The 15,603-nt window shown below is 60.0% G+C and overlaps 1 protein-coding gene across 20 annotated transcripts in view; it reads left to right on the forward strand.

The window, feature by feature from the left end:
- RCBTB2 (RCC1 and BTB domain containing protein 2) overlaps positions 1-15,603 on the forward strand; it is a 45,397-nt gene that overhangs the window by 26,259 nt on the left and 3,535 nt on the right. For 19 of the 20 annotated variants that reach the window (XM_025478326.3, XM_025478319.3, XM_049099223.1 and 16 more), the window contains 6 exons: positions 5,779-5,969; positions 6,500-6,626; positions 7,316-7,455; positions 10,257-10,387; positions 13,066-13,886; positions 15,429-15,561. In XM_025478326.3, coding sequence (XP_025334111.1) covers positions 5,779-5,969; positions 6,500-6,626; positions 7,316-7,455; positions 10,257-10,387; positions 13,066-13,206 — 730 coding nt within the window. In that variant the 3' untranslated portion in view covers positions 13,207-13,886; positions 15,429-15,561. Of the gene's footprint in view, positions 1-5,778; positions 5,970-6,499; positions 6,627-7,315; positions 7,456-10,256; positions 10,388-11,441; positions 11,915-13,065; positions 13,887-15,428; positions 15,562-15,603 lie in introns of those variants that run through there. The other variant, XM_025478321.3, reaches the window with a different exon arrangement.

The raw sequence follows: 15,603 nt of genomic DNA on the forward strand, positions 1-15,603 counted from the left end.
CCTCTGCCTATGTCTCTGCCTCTCTCTGTGACTATCATAAATAAATAAAAATTAAAAATAAATAAATAAATAAATAAAAATAAAATTGGCCTTTTGGGCGCACCTGAGTGGCTCAGTTGGCTGAGCAGCTGACTCATGTTTTCTGTTCAGGTCATGATCTCAGGGTTTTGGGTTCAGGCCCCTCATTGGGCTTTGTGCTTAGTGGGGAGTCTGCACAGGGGATTGTCTCTTCCTCTGCGCCTCCCCACACTCATGCTCTCTCTTTCTCTCTCTAAATAAATCTTTTAAAAATAAATTAAATAAAAATCGGCTTTTGAGCTGTTGGGGAGTTTGTATGTTACATATTCCCCTTTCACTTACCCATATTTCAGCTACTCTACACTAATGGCAAGGACGAAACCTCCAGCGGCTATCCTACTGTGTTCTCCTCCGTCACAAATTACCTTTTCCTCCTTCTCATCGTTTTCTGTTTTATATTCTTAAGAGAAAGTTGTTAACGCTTGAGGTCAATCTTCTCTGCTTAGGAAAACGAAAGCACCTCAAATGAGGTATAAAGCTGTTCACTCAGCTACTTATAAAATGTAGTTGAAAGGATAGGACACTCTCATTATTTTAGTTCCCAAGCTATGAGGAAGTGTGAAATGGTTAGAAAATTAAGACTTCTCTTTGCCTACTTGTCTGCAAGGTTGTGTTAAGTAATTAGCATATGCAGAATTTCCTCCCAAATTATCCCACTATTTTTTTAAAAGCCTTTTGAGTGTCTCAGACATGGCATTATCACTGCCTTTTCATTCTACGTGTTTTGACACAGTGCTATTGAACAAAAACATTTCATTAGTGTTTCTGTTAAACTAGGGTTGTAATCACTGTGGGAATTAATATGGCTATTTTCATTTTTATTGTGCATATTAATTTTTGTTACATCTGATTTTAAAGTAAATATATGGACACATAGATTATCTTGCATTTGTATGCAGTTCTTTTACATTTTCCTGTTGGAGTATTTAACAATGAAAGTGAAGAACCAGATTGTCATTCTCAACCCCATTGATTTTCATTTGAGCATTATAAGCTGGTTAATTTTGTTTAACATATGTCAAATAGGTTAAAAAAAAAAAAAGACCTGTTTTTGGTTTATTTCCCCCAAAATCTTAGGATAAGACCCTGGACCTCAAGGATTGGGGAGGAGGAGAGGGACTGGAGGTCAGGAGTGTGTGAGTGTGTGCTGGAGGCACACAGCCGTGCTCTTTGCATTTCCCTTAGATCTAGTCCCAGTCCCGAGCTACTCAGTGAAAAGAGAAGGGACAGTCTTGAGACTTTGGACAATCCCACAGATGCCTCAGTTGAGCAAAGCGAGTCAGTAGGGACATTTAGTATTTAGATACACGACAAAGAAGAGTTAAAGGATCAAATAAAGGTGCTGTGGAAATAAAAACAACATATTTATGTGGCACTTAACCATTTTTATGGTGCTGCCACACTTCACGTACTTTTTAACTCATTTGCCAAGTCCACTGCGCTCCGCTCATCAGCAGCTTGCCCCACATTTGCACCCTGGTCCCAAAGCGTCCCAGAGCGAGTCACTAGAGCCAGGGAGCAGCATGGTGGAGGAAGCAGGAGAGGCAGAGAAGCCGGCATGGGAGTTACGTGAGTGCCAATGCCTTACCTGGTACTTGAGAGTATTGCTTTTTTAAATTGAGTAAAAACTCAATTAAAAAAAAAAAAAAGCATTTTAAGCGTTTTTGAAATTTTGAATTATAACTGTAAAAAAAAAAGTGGAAATAGCCACACACTTGCCTGCTCACTGTTGTCCACATAGTCACCATTTTGGCTACGACTATTGTGGATGAATGTCTTGAACGAGATCCTCCTGCTTTTCTGTTTTCCGTGCCTGAATTTGCCGTGGTAATCCCTGTTTGCAGGCCCCGCATCACACGAGCATTGCAAGGGAGGAATTTGTAAGTCTGCTGGGACTTGTTTTGCACGTACCCACCCCTTCTCAGCAACTGAAACGTGCAGATATGTTAGGACTTCTGTCTCAAGAACTCCCTTCTGAGTCTTGGGGCCCATTTCGGGGAAGTTGAACTACTTAGAAACAAAAGGATTGAATTTAGGGTGGGGTGGATCGTCAGGTCCTGGTTACCTGGTCACAGAACTGGAAGGTGAAAATCTGTCTACATTGGATCCTTTGCTTAAATGACAACCCAGAGGAAACCTTTTAAGATTTTTCCCACAGAGGTCCGCTTCTGATGAAGACTGCTAATAACATTTGTTAGCAATTTATGTTCACATAAAAGTAATTTTAATGACTAAAGCCATTCTCTTCTCTCTAATCCAGTCATTCCCAATCTTTCTGAAGTCTCAATACTTTGATTTACCAGCATTTGTCTTTGTTCCTGAAGTTTCATAAAAGCATATTTTGAAGTTAAATTGAGTTAGAACTCACTTTGCCTTGCGTTTTCGTGAATTTTGTGACACCTTGCGATAATTGCAATGACGTTGGCCTCTTACAAAGCCAGGCTTGGGAATCACTGCTCTGGACCTTTTATGATCATCCTTTGTCCCCCACTCTTCTTCTCGCTCACAAATCACCTTTTTTCTCTCCTCCTCGTTTTCTGTTTTACATTCTTCCTCAGTCTCTGCGTTTTCATTTCTAGTACCACGGCCATTAAGCTGTGGTCCTTGGGGATCATTCCGTGGAGGGGACACAAAATTCCTTCATCATGAACATGTAGTACCTTCTCTCCATTACTCATGGGCTGCAAAATAAAATGTCAGATATGCCAGACACCCTGACAAGTGGAGGTGAGCTCAGTCCACAGTCACTGTCTGTTATATATTAGACTGGAGAGTATGAGCTTCCAAATTGGCTCCTTGGTACGAATTGGATTTAAGAACAGATGACCTTAGGCAACTGCGGGATGCCTTGGCAGTTGGTTGGGTCCCACGATCAGCCTGAAGGCTCCCTCTAAACTGTCTCCACTCTTGTTCCTGTAGCGGCTGCTGCCGTCAGCCCAGCCCGTGCCCCACCCTTGACTTCCCTCCCGCGCAGCTGCTGGGTGTTCAGGTAAACGTCCCCTGGCTCAGGGAGGCCAGCGCTCCAGTGCCTTCCGCACCCGGAGCCCTTTGCCACGTCTGTTCCACCCTTTCTCCACGAAGCAGCATTCCTGCCTCCTGTAAGGGCAGAGGCTACGCTCCCTTTTCCGTAGAGGCTGGTAAAGCTATCCCAGAAGCCAATGTCAGAATTAAAGCATTTTGGTTTTCTGAAGTTGGGTGGAAGGACGCTGTTTCGTTCCCACCCGTTACATTTTTCATAGAACATTATCAGGGAAAAGAGGTGATTTTAAGCGGTCTCCCAGAGCTCCTGCCACCGCTGGTAAACACTTGAGTCTTCGGAGGAAGCTGGCTGTGAATGTGCACTGTGCTGGGGAGCTGGTTTCGTTGACCCTTCACCACAAGGCCGTGAGACGATTGCTATCTTGTCTTCTCTTCCCTCGCCTTTTTTTTTTTTTTTAAGAATAAAATGGATGATAAGAGTTTAGGTAACTCGGCCCCCACAGGCTGCCCTCTGACCCCTAGCCCGTGCCCTGGCCACCGCAGCAAGGTGTGCAAAATGAGATAGGTCTCTGCTCTCACATTTGATGTAACGGGTGAGGGTAGATGGTAACAGTAGATGCCCTTTCTTTGAATAAATGTATTTATTCTATTTCCTTCCCCTTTTTTCTTTATTTGTTGAAAAGAGAAGCCAAATAGGATTGGCCATCTTCCTGGTGTGGGCATGGAAGGTTCATTTGTAAAGTCCACGGCTGAGGTTCGGGCCCAGTCGCGGACTTAACCGTGCAGCCAGGAAAGGTCTCAGTGTCCTAATCGATCGTTGGAAATGTCCAGGCTCTGTATGAGGGAGGCTTTGCCGCCGAGAACACTTAGCAGGAATCCTGTCAAGAAAGCTCTGCTCCTGGCTGCTATTTGTACACCAGACACAGTGCGCGGTGTATTTGATCACTTCTCAGGTCCTCGCCTTGCATGTGATGAAACTGAGGCTTCGAGAGGCCCGGGGACGTTCCCACGGTCACCTGGCCTCATGGTAGAGCTCCGATGCGCCCCTGGGCCCGCCGGACTCCAGCGTCTAGGCTCTTCACCCTGGCACGCTGTGGCCTCTTTTCTAGTTAGTTCTCCTGTTGTCCAGAAAGCAGCCCTTGAATAAATCAGTGAAATTACTTGGGCCACACATAAAATCCGTGCACTGTAGCCTTCTGACGCAAGCCACCAGAGCGGTCTCCAGCCTGTGTGATGCCCGTCTTCCCTCCTTGGCTGGGAGGCATCCGGTTAGACATCCAGGGACGTCTCCATCCTCCCACGGCTAGCCGGTCATGGGGTCTTACCCACCCCTCAGTTGCTCTGGGTTGTTGAGTGTTTCCCATAAAATGACCTCTAAGTTGCTTAGTCAGACACCATGCTGGGGACAGAAACACACTTGGGGAGGAATAAGCCAGTGATTCAGGCTGCCAGGAACCTGCAACCCAGCTGGGTAGGTACGACCCAGGCCGTGCTTCCGGGGCGCAGGTGAACCAGAGGCCTCCTACTTCGGGGCTGTTTGAGCTGGGCCTTGAAAGATGGGCAGGATTTCTAAGGCAGAAAGGAAAGAGCATTCTCGAACAAGCTGCCTGAACTGTAAGAATATTGAGGGGCAGCAAGTACCTCTGTGTGTTGGCGCCCGGAGGACATAGGCGAGTGTGGTTCGAAAGGGGGCTGGATACAGACAGAGTTGTATCCAGTTAGGGCCTGGAGTTGTGTTAGGGCCTCGTGCCACGTGCCTTGATCCTATCTTGTGGGAAGCCACTGTGGCCCGAAGGCACTGATGGGGAGCAAGGTGTCTTCAGCCCTTGTACAACCGATTCAGAGGAGAGGGAGAGTCTGAGGCAGGGACACCGAGCAGGCTGTCCCTTGGTGCACGCACGTGGTGTGACTGACCTGGGGTGGAGGCGGATGGCAGGAGTCCGAGCAGCTCTGTCACCTGTCAGTGGCTATTCTGAGCGGGAAGGGGGAGGAAGTCCAAGCGGAGTCGGAAGCTCTGTGCCTCCTGCCTGAGGGTGCGGGCGCCCTGGGCGCTGGGGCAAAGGCAGGACACTGACCTGCCTGGGGGGAAAGCAGTTTACCCTCTTCTCTGAATCTGCGTGACGGCGTAGGCTCGGAGCAGAGTAACTAGTTCCAAATCACCAAAACCAGAGTTTTCCATTAGGAAGGAAGCCGAGAACTAGGTCCCTGGCAAAATCAGGGGGCTCTAACGTGTGCCGGTTTCGGGAACCTGCGCCCCTAGGCCCCGGAAGGTAGGAGGGGGGGTCCACGGCGAGTTCTGGCTGACGCTAAAATTGGTGAAATTTTGATGAAAATATTTCTTGATACTGGGTCAAGACCTGGGTTAAGTAAGTAGCCTGAGTCCTTTTTTTTTTTAATCTACTTCATTAAGTCCTTTTTTAAGAAAAAAAAAAAGTAGACCACCATTGGGTTAATCTGTTTGTTTGGGTCTCCATCCCCTTGGGAGGGTTCTTGCATCTCGCCATGGAGGCTACAGAAGCAGCCAGAAGTGCCCCCAAGCCCGTCTTCCTGAGCTGCGCCACCGAGGGACAGCTGGCCTGGAAACAAGTGGTGCCTGGAAATGGAGGCCACTAAGCCTCCTCCTGTTCTGTTTTGTTTTGAAAGCAGATAAAGCTAAGGGACGGGGGAGTCAGCTTGTCTCTTCTCCCGTTTGCCGTGTTCACCTGCTGTTTGTGGACTTAGGATCGTGGAGATCGCGGCCTGCCACTCGGCGCACACGTCGGCGGCCAAGACCCAGGGCGGGCACGTGTACATGTGGGGCCAGTGCCGGGGCCAGTCGGTGGTCCTGCCTCACCTCACCCACTTCTCCTGCACCGACGACGTGTTCGCCTGCTTCGCCACGCCTGCCGTCTCGTGGCGCCTCCTGTCCGTGGGTGAGCGGTCCTTCGTCCCCTCGGGGGACTGCCCGGTACTAGGGAGACGACTCTGGTGCTTTTAGGGTGCTAGTAACGACTTTTCCGGGCGCAGCGTCGCACTCAGTTCTCTCTTGTGGGCTCCTGTGGAAGGAAACTACTTTGATGGATTAATTTTTCTTGGAAGTATCAGAAACATCACGTACTAAATTCAAGGCAGTTGTAGTTGACTGCTTTTAATTTCCCTGGGAAAGTGCACCTTTGTCCTTAGCCAGCTTATTTACTGAAACATGCAAACATTTCACGGAGTGGAGCAGTTTGGGACTTTTTAGTTGTTTTGTCAGATTTACAAGCAGATGTGGGTGAGGCTCTTATCCTTCAATGATAGTAGAGCGGTGAAAATCTGTATTTTGGGGTGGGGGGTGGGGAACGTTGCCCTGTTGGTCACTTATCTTGGGTACTTTCGCGAGTGTCACCAGAGCAGTGTGAGAGGCTGCCTGCAGTTTTCTCCATCCTCCTTGACCCTAGAAACTTTGCTGTTCCTCCCGTAGAACCTGACGACCACCTTACAGTGGCCGAGTCGCTCAAGAGGGAATTTGACAACCCCAACACGGCGGACCTGAAATTCCTGGTGGATGGGAAGTACATTTACGCGCATAAAGTGCTGCTCAAAATTAGGTAAGGAATCCTTTCTTTTGAGAATTGAAATAAGTACCTTTATTAGGTCCCAGGCGGCCTATGCCCGTCAGTAGTTAGGGAAGAAGGGAGGCCGGTTTCGCCCTAGGAGTGGACAGCCCAGTCTGGGGATCAGGTGTCCCTGGGGGGAGCCCCGGCCGGGCCGGCGGGGTTGTGTCCTTGTGTTTGGACGTGAATACCTGCGGGCAACACTGTTTCAAAGGTCTCCGTGTGCTCTGGTGAATTCCATGAATTGGGCATCCCATAAATTCTAATTAATATTCCTTATAGTTATTCAACCCCGTTGTTGTTTTTTTTTTTTTTTTTAAGATTGTATTTATTTATTCCTGAGAGACACAGAGAGGGAGGCAGAGACCCCAGCCGAGGGAGAGGCCCGAGTCGGGACCGATCCCGGGACCCGGGGTCACGCCCTGGGCCGCGGGCAGACGCTCAGCCGCTGAGCCCCGCAGACAAGCGCCCCGTTTTCACGAGGCCACAGTCACGCCCCGTGCCCGGGCTGCCCCGCCGTTACCCTGTAAAGAGCCTTGCTCCGAGGACCGCGTGTCCTGAGGTCGGGGCGCAGGCCAGCCCCGGGGAAGGAGGCCACGGCCGCGGGGTCCCGCAGTGGGGGGGGGGGCAGGGCCACAGGTGGGGGGACCCGGGCGAGGCCTCGGCGCTTCTGTGCCCTGCAGGTGTGAGCACTTCCGCTCCTCCCTGGAGGACCACGAGGACGACACGGTGGAGATGAGCGAGTTCTCGTACCCGGTCTACCGCGCCTTCCTCGAGTTCCTGTACACCGACCGCGTCAGCCTGCCCCCCGAGGAGGCCGTAGGTGGGGGCCGGGGCTCCGCGGGGCTCCTGCGCCCCGGCAGCGGGGGGAGGGGGGAGGGCGGGAGCCGGGGGGAGGCCCTGGGAGTGGGGGGGGCCAGGAGCCGGGGGCCTCGGGAGCGGGGGTGCCCTGGGAGCAGGGGGCGGCCCGGGAGCGGGGAGACCCCGAGAGCGGGGGTGGGGGGAGGGGGGCGGGTGCTGAGCGGAGCTGGGGCGTCTTGGGAGCGGGGGATGGTGCCCCGGGAACGAGAGGACCCCGGGAACGAGAGGACCCCGGGAGCAGGGGGGCCCGGGAGCGGGGGTACCCCGAGAGCGGGGGTGGGGGGCCCGGGAGCTGGGGTCCGGCTGCCCCCGGGGCGTGTGCGGTGCGCAGGGAGTCCACGCCCGTGGCACGACCCCTGGGGCCTCCGGGCTCAGGTCCGGGAAGAGGCACGAGCGGACGTCGCCCTCGGGTGCCACCAGGGCCACGTGGGGGGGGGGGACCAAAGGCGGAGCTCTGCCCTCGAGTTTGGAAGTGACCCCAGGGGCCTCGTGGGCGGAGCAGCCTTCAGTTTGCGTGGGGGCCTTGTGAGGCCGCGTCCTGCCACCGCAGAGCCCTCCTTCCCGCAGACGTGGGCCGTCGGGGCACGTGCGCCCCGGAGCCGGGTCCTTGGGGCGAGGAGCCTGCAGCGCAATGCTGGGGCGCAGGTAGCGGTTGCCTGTTGGGGAGTGCACGCGGCTCCAGGGAGGCCCCCCTTCCGCTCCGCAGTGCTGTGTCCTGGGTTACCTGGAGCCACTCTGACCAGAGCTGGGGCCCCACTGCGGGGCAGCTCGTGTGTCTGTCAGACCCGCCGGGATGGTCCAGGTGCAAGGTGGCTGTGCCCCGGGTCAGGGCCGCGTAGCTGGAGCTGTCGACGTTGCTCCCGACAGCTGGTAACCAGAGGGCTGCCGGGGTTTGCTCCCAGGGGGCACGCGTGTGAGCCAGAGAGGGAAGGCTCCCCGCTTTCGGGTGCTCGCCCCAGGAGCTGGGTTAATGGAGGGATCATCCGTTAAGCTGAGGACGATGACGGGAAAGGACAGGGTTTGCCCTAGAGTGTGACAAGTCAAAGGAGTTTGAGTCCGTCTTAGACTCCGCGTGGCAATTTTTCTGTAGCCCCCCCCCAACATTTGTAGGGCCCTGGGTGAGAATCCAAATAAAGCCCCTTGTACCTTTGTCTAAAAATGCAAAGTTCTATGTTAAGCTAACAGATTTCAGATAAAATAGGTTCAATCCTCACTTTGAAAAATAGACCTTCGTTGAGAACTGAACGGCCAGGCTTGAGTTTTAGTTGCAGTTTAGAATTTTAGGGCTGTGGAGAGCTGCTTTCAGGAGCACACAGAGGGACAGACCCCAGGCGTTCAGCTGTGGCCTGCACTGGGGGGTGTACAAGCCCCCCCATCCTGGGCCGCACCTGCGGCTGGGCACCTGCGCGTTGGCGGCCTGGTCTGGAGGGGAGGGAACGTCCACCTGCGGGGCGTCCGGGCTAGTTAGGGGATTCCAGAGCCCCGGGTGCCGCAAGTGCAAGTGCGGTGTAGGAGCGGGTGCGTGGCTCCTGGGCCGCTGTGGTGAGGACTGTGCCTGGAGGGGTGCAGGCCCGGGCTGTGTTGAGCAGGGGCTCAGGGCCGGGTCTTCCCTGAGGGCGGCACCTGTGGGTGTGCACTGATGTGATCGCGAAGCTGGGGGCTGGGGAGGGGGGGCGCGGTATGGATAGGAATTTGGGAGTTTCTAAGAACTGACCAGAAACAACGGAGCCGTCACAGCTCCCGGGATTAAGAAAGATTGCAGTTCCTCCGTTGGGCCGCGGGCCTTTCTTCTCTGATTTTAACAGTATTGGTCCCGTTCCCATGGACACGGGTTTCCCGCCCTGACCCCCCCCCCCCCCTTAGTAGCAGAGAGACCGGGAAACAGTTGCTGTTGTCCGACGGGTGAAGTCGCGGCTCCCGGTGCTTCGCGTGGACCCGTGACCTGAGGTCGGCGCAGCCCGGGCGGGGGGTGGACCTAGCGAGTGTCGGTCCCCGCGTCCAGGGTCTCATCAGCGAGCCCTGACCCCCCGGGGGGGGGGGGGGTCCGAGGCCCGCCGGTGTATGCGGCAGTCCGGTCCCGGGGCAGAGGTATGTGTGCGGGCGGCGGGTCACACGGCGGGAGGCCGCAGTTAGGGCCGCAGTTGGGCTGGGCGTCCGGGCTACTGCCCGCCCCGCGGAGGTCGGCGGGGGGGGGGGGGGGGGGGGGGGGGTCGGGGCCTGGCGCCCTCCAACGTCGCGGGGGAGGGGGGCGCGTTAGGAAGAAGAAAGCGCGAGCCAGTCGGGTCTGGACGATGAGCGTGGGCAAGCTCAGCCCCGCAGCGAGGACGGTGAGCGGAAGCGCGCGTGGAGCCCTTGCGTCTGGGCCGGGTGGCCGCAGTGGCCGCGGGGAGGTGGGGGTGGGGGTGCGGAGCGTGCTCCCGGGGCCGCGGGGGCCGGGGGGGTGCAGAGTGTGCTCCTGGGGCCGTGGGGTGGGGGGTGCCGAGCATGCCCCCGGGGCCGCGGGGAGCAGGAGGGGTGCCGAGCATGGTCTCGGGGCCACGGGGCGGGGGGGGGGGGGGGTTGCGGCGCATGCTCCCGGGGCCATGGGGGACGGGGTGGGGGTGCGGAGCGTGCTCCCGGGGCCGCGGGGGGGTGATGGGGGCAGATGGGGTGTCGAGCGTGCCGCGGGGGCGGGAGGCGCAGGGCCCGGCAGGCCTGCCCTCGCCTTCCGGGCCGAGCCCTGCCTCCCGGCGCCCGGGCCTGAGCGGCGCCGTCCTCCCGCAGGCCTGCTGGACCTGGCGACCTTCTACCGCGAGAGCCGCCTGAAGAGGCTGTGCCAGCAGACGATCAAGCAGGGCATCTGCGAGGAGAACGCCATCGCCCTGCTGTCGGCCGCCGTGAAGTACGACGCCCAGGTCCGCAGCCCGCGGGGGGGGGGGGGGGCGGGGCGGGGCAGGGTCCGGGGGGGGGGGGGTAGGCGCGACGGGGGCTCCAGGGCGCCGGCCAGAGGACCGGACTGGCGGACGCGACTCCAGGGAGAGGATGCACGTGCGTCCGCCCAGGGAACGCGGGAAGGTGGAGGCGGGAAGCGGCTGCCCCGGCGTCCCCCCGCGCCACGCGGGGCCCTGAGGGAGCAGAAAGGAGCGCGAGCAGCCGGACGGGAAGACCCAGACCAAAGAACAAATGGGGTCATGAAGAAGTGGGAAATATGGATGAAAATAAGATACGACTGTCCGTGACACCGGGAAGCCTAGTCTTCGAGGCGCCGCAGGCTCAGGAGGGCGGGCGTCCTCCCCAGCTGCTGCCGGGCGGGCGTGGGAACGGGGCGGCCCTTGCGGGGGGGGGGGGGGGGGAGTGGACGGGGGGGGCCTTGCGGGGGGGAGGGGGGAGGGGTGTGGACGTGGGGGCAAGGGGGTGTGGACGGGGGAAGGGGGGTGGACAGGGGGTGGCCCTTGCGGGGGTGGGGGACGGGGTGGTGGTGGGATGGACGGGGTGTGGATGGGGGTGTGTGGAGGGGGGGAAGGGAGGTGGACAGGGGGTGGGGGTGTGGACGGGGGGGGAGGGGGGGTGGATAGGAGTGTGTGGATGGGGGAAGGGGGGTGGATAGCGGTGTGTGGACGGGGGAAGGGGGGTGGACAGGGGGTGGGGGTGTGGACGGGGGGTGGATAGGGGTGTGTGGATGGGGGAAGGGGGGTGGACACGGGGTGGGGTTGTGGACGGGGGGAGGGGGGTGGATAGGGTGTGTGGATGGGGGAAGGGGGGTGGATAGCGGTGTGTGGACGGGGGGAGGGGGGTGGATAGCGGTGTGTGGACGGGGGAAGGGGGTGGACACGGGGTGGGGTTGTGGTCGGGGGGAGGGAGGGTGGATAGGGGTGTGTGGATGGGGGAAGGGAGAGTGGATGAGGGGTGGCCCTTGCGGGTGGGGGGCGGTGGGGGCTTAGGGGGTGCACTTAAGGGATCGGCTTGTAGGAGTCTCTCGTAAGGAAGTGGCCCTGGGCCCGGGGACGCCGCTGCAGAGCCGTCGGCGGGCAGTGCTGAGGATTTCGAAGTCAGAGAGCCACTTGTCGTGAGCCCACGTAGCCGCCCGCAGTGCGTCGCTAGTCGAAAAAGGACGCCCCTACGTTTAAGTATGAGAAGCTGAATCTAAAGAGACTGAAATTCATGATCTACACAGAGAAAAAAAAGGCCGTCCCCGGTCGCCCGCGGATGGAGGCATCGTGGGTGACCCGCATTTCGGCCCCTGCTGGCTTTGGCGCGTGTGACAGAGGAGGGCGCGGCGCCGGCGGGGGGCGAGGCCTGCGGGGTCGGGCTTCCTTGCAGGGACGCCCCCTCCTGCGGTCGGAAACAGGAACCTGGTGGTGGCGGGGACAGGCTTCTGACTCTGCTTGTACAAATCAATCTGCTTATTGAAGAAAACTTGGGAAATATAAAAGTATGAGGAAGGAGGTGACTCATCCGCCAGAGAACACGGCCGTTTGCGCCCCCACCGCGCCTTCTGCTTTCCCTCGGTCACGGTCACGGGAGGCAGGTTGGCCGCACCCTCGGGTCTTTTCACCCGACGTCTGGGGAAAGCGCAGCCGCCCTGAGATCCGGACACGCGAGAGCAGCGCGCGCCCTGCCTCAGCCGCCGCCGTGCGGGCACTTCCACGTGCGGCCGCTCCCTGCTGCGGCGCCTGCCGGAGCCGCGAGGGGCCGGGGCGTCGGGCCGGCGTGGCGGGCGGGCAGGCTGCTTGGCGGCCCCTACTATGCGGATTCCGCGAGGGGTTGCCCCGGCCCTCGCTGTTCTAGAAGCAGCTGCCCGCCGACGCGCGCACGTGGGTGGGCGCAGAGCCCACGCGGAGCGCCCAGGGCGGTGCCTCACACCCACACACCCACACGCGGGTCACCCGAGGGCAGTGCCTCACACACTGACACACAGACACACGGCACTGTCCGCAGAAGTGAGGCAGGCAGTGCCCCCCCCATGGGTCACCAGAGGGCAATGCCTCACACGCGCGCACACACACCCACACCCACGGGTCACCAGAGGGCAGTGCCTCACACACTGACACGGCGCCGCCCACACAAGTGGGGCAGGCAGTGCCCCCCCCACACCCACATGGGTCACCCGCGGGCAGTACCTCACACACACGGTGCTGCCCGTGCAAGTGGGGCAGGCAGTGCCTCACACGTACGCAAGCACACAGGTCACTCGCGGGCAGGGCCTCACACATACACACACACCCAGACACACACACACGGGTCACCTGAGGGCAGTGTCTCACACACCGACACACTCGACACCACCCACAGAAGTGGGGCAGACAGTGCCCCACACAGACCCACACACCCACATGGGTCACCCGCAGGCAGTGCTTCACGCACGCGCACACGCACGCGCCTGCGGAAGCGGGGCAGGCTCGCCGGGGCCGACGGGACCGCGCTGCTGCCGTCGGGGGTGGCAGCGGAGGCGCAGGCCGCGGCCACACGGCACCTGCCCCCGCCAGGCCGCGGGTCGGGGGCTCCCCGGGCGCTCACGCGCCGTCTCCCCGCGTGTCAGGTGGGTGCCCCGCGGCGCCGCGGTCACACGCGGTCGGTGTCGTTGTCGTCCTAGGACCTAGAGGAGTTCTGCTTCAGGTTCTGCATAAACCACCTGACTGTGGTGACGCAGACGTCGGGCTTCGCGGAGATGGACCACGACCTGCTCAAGAACTTCATCAGCAGAGCCAGCCGGGTGGGGGCCTTCAAGAACTGAGCCGCCGGGCGTCGCCGCGACCCCGTCCTCCCCCGAGACGCCGGAGCCGGACGCCGCGCTGCTGACCCCCCCGCCCCCGTCCCGCCGCGCCCCCCCCGGCCCCAGCTGGCTCCAAGCAGCGGCGGGGACGGCCGGAGCCCCAAGGACCCACCTTGGCGTCCGTCCACCGGAGCCCTTACGCTGTCACCAGGCGGCGGGACGGCCAGCAGGGCCCTTCCCTCGCCTTACGGGGTGGCCTCCGGCCGCCTCGGCCTCGTGCGCAGCGGCGCTGAGCCCCGGGCCCCAGGACGGGCCCCGCCCCGGGCCCCCCGCGCCCCGCCGGCCTCCCCAGGCCTCCCCAGGCCGAGGCGGGGCAGGGCGGGGCACAGCAGGGCGGGCAACAGCGAGCGGCCCGGGGCCCCAGCCGTTCCGCGCTCTCATGCCCGGTCCACCAGGTCCCACGTGCAGACGCCCTTCGGGATTAGAAACCCGGGCCTGACGCCCAACTATTTGATAATAAAGCGCTTGTTTGCAGATAATAGGACGGACGCGTGTCGCCTCAGAAATTCCTGAGCAGCCGCAAAAGTCCATCGACCTTAGCGTCTCTTCGGTCCCGTCGATCCACCTGACGGCGGCTGTTTGCGAAGCAGCGCCCCGACCCGCAGGGCCCACCCTGGACCCCGGCGTCTAACCGAGTCGCGGTTCGTGTCCTTGCCCGCGGCTGCTCCTGACCGCGAGGCCCCGCGCAGCCCAGAGGCCGCCAGCCCACGTCACGGGCCGCCCCCCCGCGGGATCCTAGCGGGCCTCCTGCGCCACCCGCCACTGCCCTCGGGCCCGCGGCCCACTCGGGACTGGACGGCGGCGCCCGCGGGCCCACCACGGCGACTCCGGGCGGGGTCACGACAGCCGGCTGGCGCGGCTGGCTCCGCCCTCCTCCGCCCTCCCCCTCCCCCTCCTCCCCTGCGTGGCTGGCTCCGCCCTCCTCCTCCCTCCTCCTCCTCCCCTGCGCTGCTGGCCGCCCTCCTCCTCCCTCCTCCTCCCTCCTCCTCCTCCCTCCTCCTCCTCCCCTGCTGGCTCCGCCCTCCTCCTCCCTCCTCCTCCTCCCCTGCGCTGCTGGCCGCCCTCCTCCTCCTCCTCCTCCCCTGCGCTGCTGGCCGCCCTCCTCCTCCCTCCTCCTCCTCCCTCCTCCTCCCTCCTCCTCCTCCCCTGCTGGCTCCGCCCTCCTCCTCCTCCTCCTCCTCCCCTGCGCGGCTGGCTCCGCCCTCCTCCCCCTCCCCCTCCTCCCCTGCACTGCTGGCTCCTCCCTCCTCCTCGTGCTCGCTGGCGCTCACCTGCGCCTTCACCACTTCGTGACGTCTCCCCAAACCACCTCTTCCTTTCCTGCCCATTTCTGCCGGCTCTTGAGAAGCTTCTAGATGCCTCTTTGTTCCGCGACATCCTCTCCTGTCGGAACACTGAAAGGAAACAGGCAGGGGAAACGGCCTGCCCGTCGCTGAACTGCGCGGGGGCCGGGGGGTAGCCCCGCTGCCAGAGGACGGATGTTGAGGGTTGGGTGGATTGTTTTAGATTTCCTCAGCTTCGCTAGTGCGGGTTTGCGCTGCTCCGTCTCGCTCCGTGGCATCTGGCCAGCAGCAGCACCTGTGCAACTCCCGCTGAAAACAGGTTTAAGGATTCGGATCCAAGACGTTTAGAAAGCTCCCCAGGGAACTGCGCTGTTTGGCCGAGTAGGGGAGTCGCGCTGTGACCCTCAAGGCCTGGGCGTCCCGGGGAGAAAGAGCTCCCGGGGTGGGGGGGGGCGCCCCTGAAGAGAACCGCTCGCACCCTCCTGGGGAGGGGTCACAACCCTAGCAGCGTTTGTAGAGTCCCGGCAGCCTCGCTGCTCCAAGTTAGGGACGTGGGGGCAGGTGCTCTAGCATCACGACCCTGCAGCGGACGGAGGAGGCCTTCGTCTCCCTCCAGGTCAGCGGGGATGCTCGTCCCCAAGTCCCTCCTGTGCTCACGGGCGGCCAGGGGCGCGGCCCCCTCCCCCCTCCCCCAGGGCGGCGTCAGGGCGGCACAGCCACGCCGGCTGCGGACAGGCTTGTGAGGGGGCACTTGGGGAAGGTGAACCCGTGTCCTCGGCTCGGCCTTCAAGGCCCTGCCAGGGCGTTACTCAGAGGCGGGGATCCCCGGCCCGGGCTAAGGAAGCGGGAACCGTGACAAACTGCACGGTCCTGTCTGGCGTTTGGCGTTTGTCTCATTAGCCCTCTTCATGCTGTTATTACAACGGACGGGGAAACAAACGGCAGAGCAAAAGGAGAACCCGTACCTGTTATTTCTGAGTCTTCGCCACGACGCAAAGACAGGAGCCATACCCATTCTGTCTCACTAATTCAGGTAAAATCACGTACTTTCTGCTGAGGAAATAAGCGATGTTGG

The sequence above is a fragment of the Canis lupus genome, chromosome 22 (assembly GCF_003254725.2).
Source record: "Canis lupus dingo isolate Sandy chromosome 22, ASM325472v2, whole genome shotgun sequence".
Taxonomy (NCBI): Eukaryota; Metazoa; Chordata; class Mammalia; order Carnivora; family Canidae; genus Canis; species Canis lupus.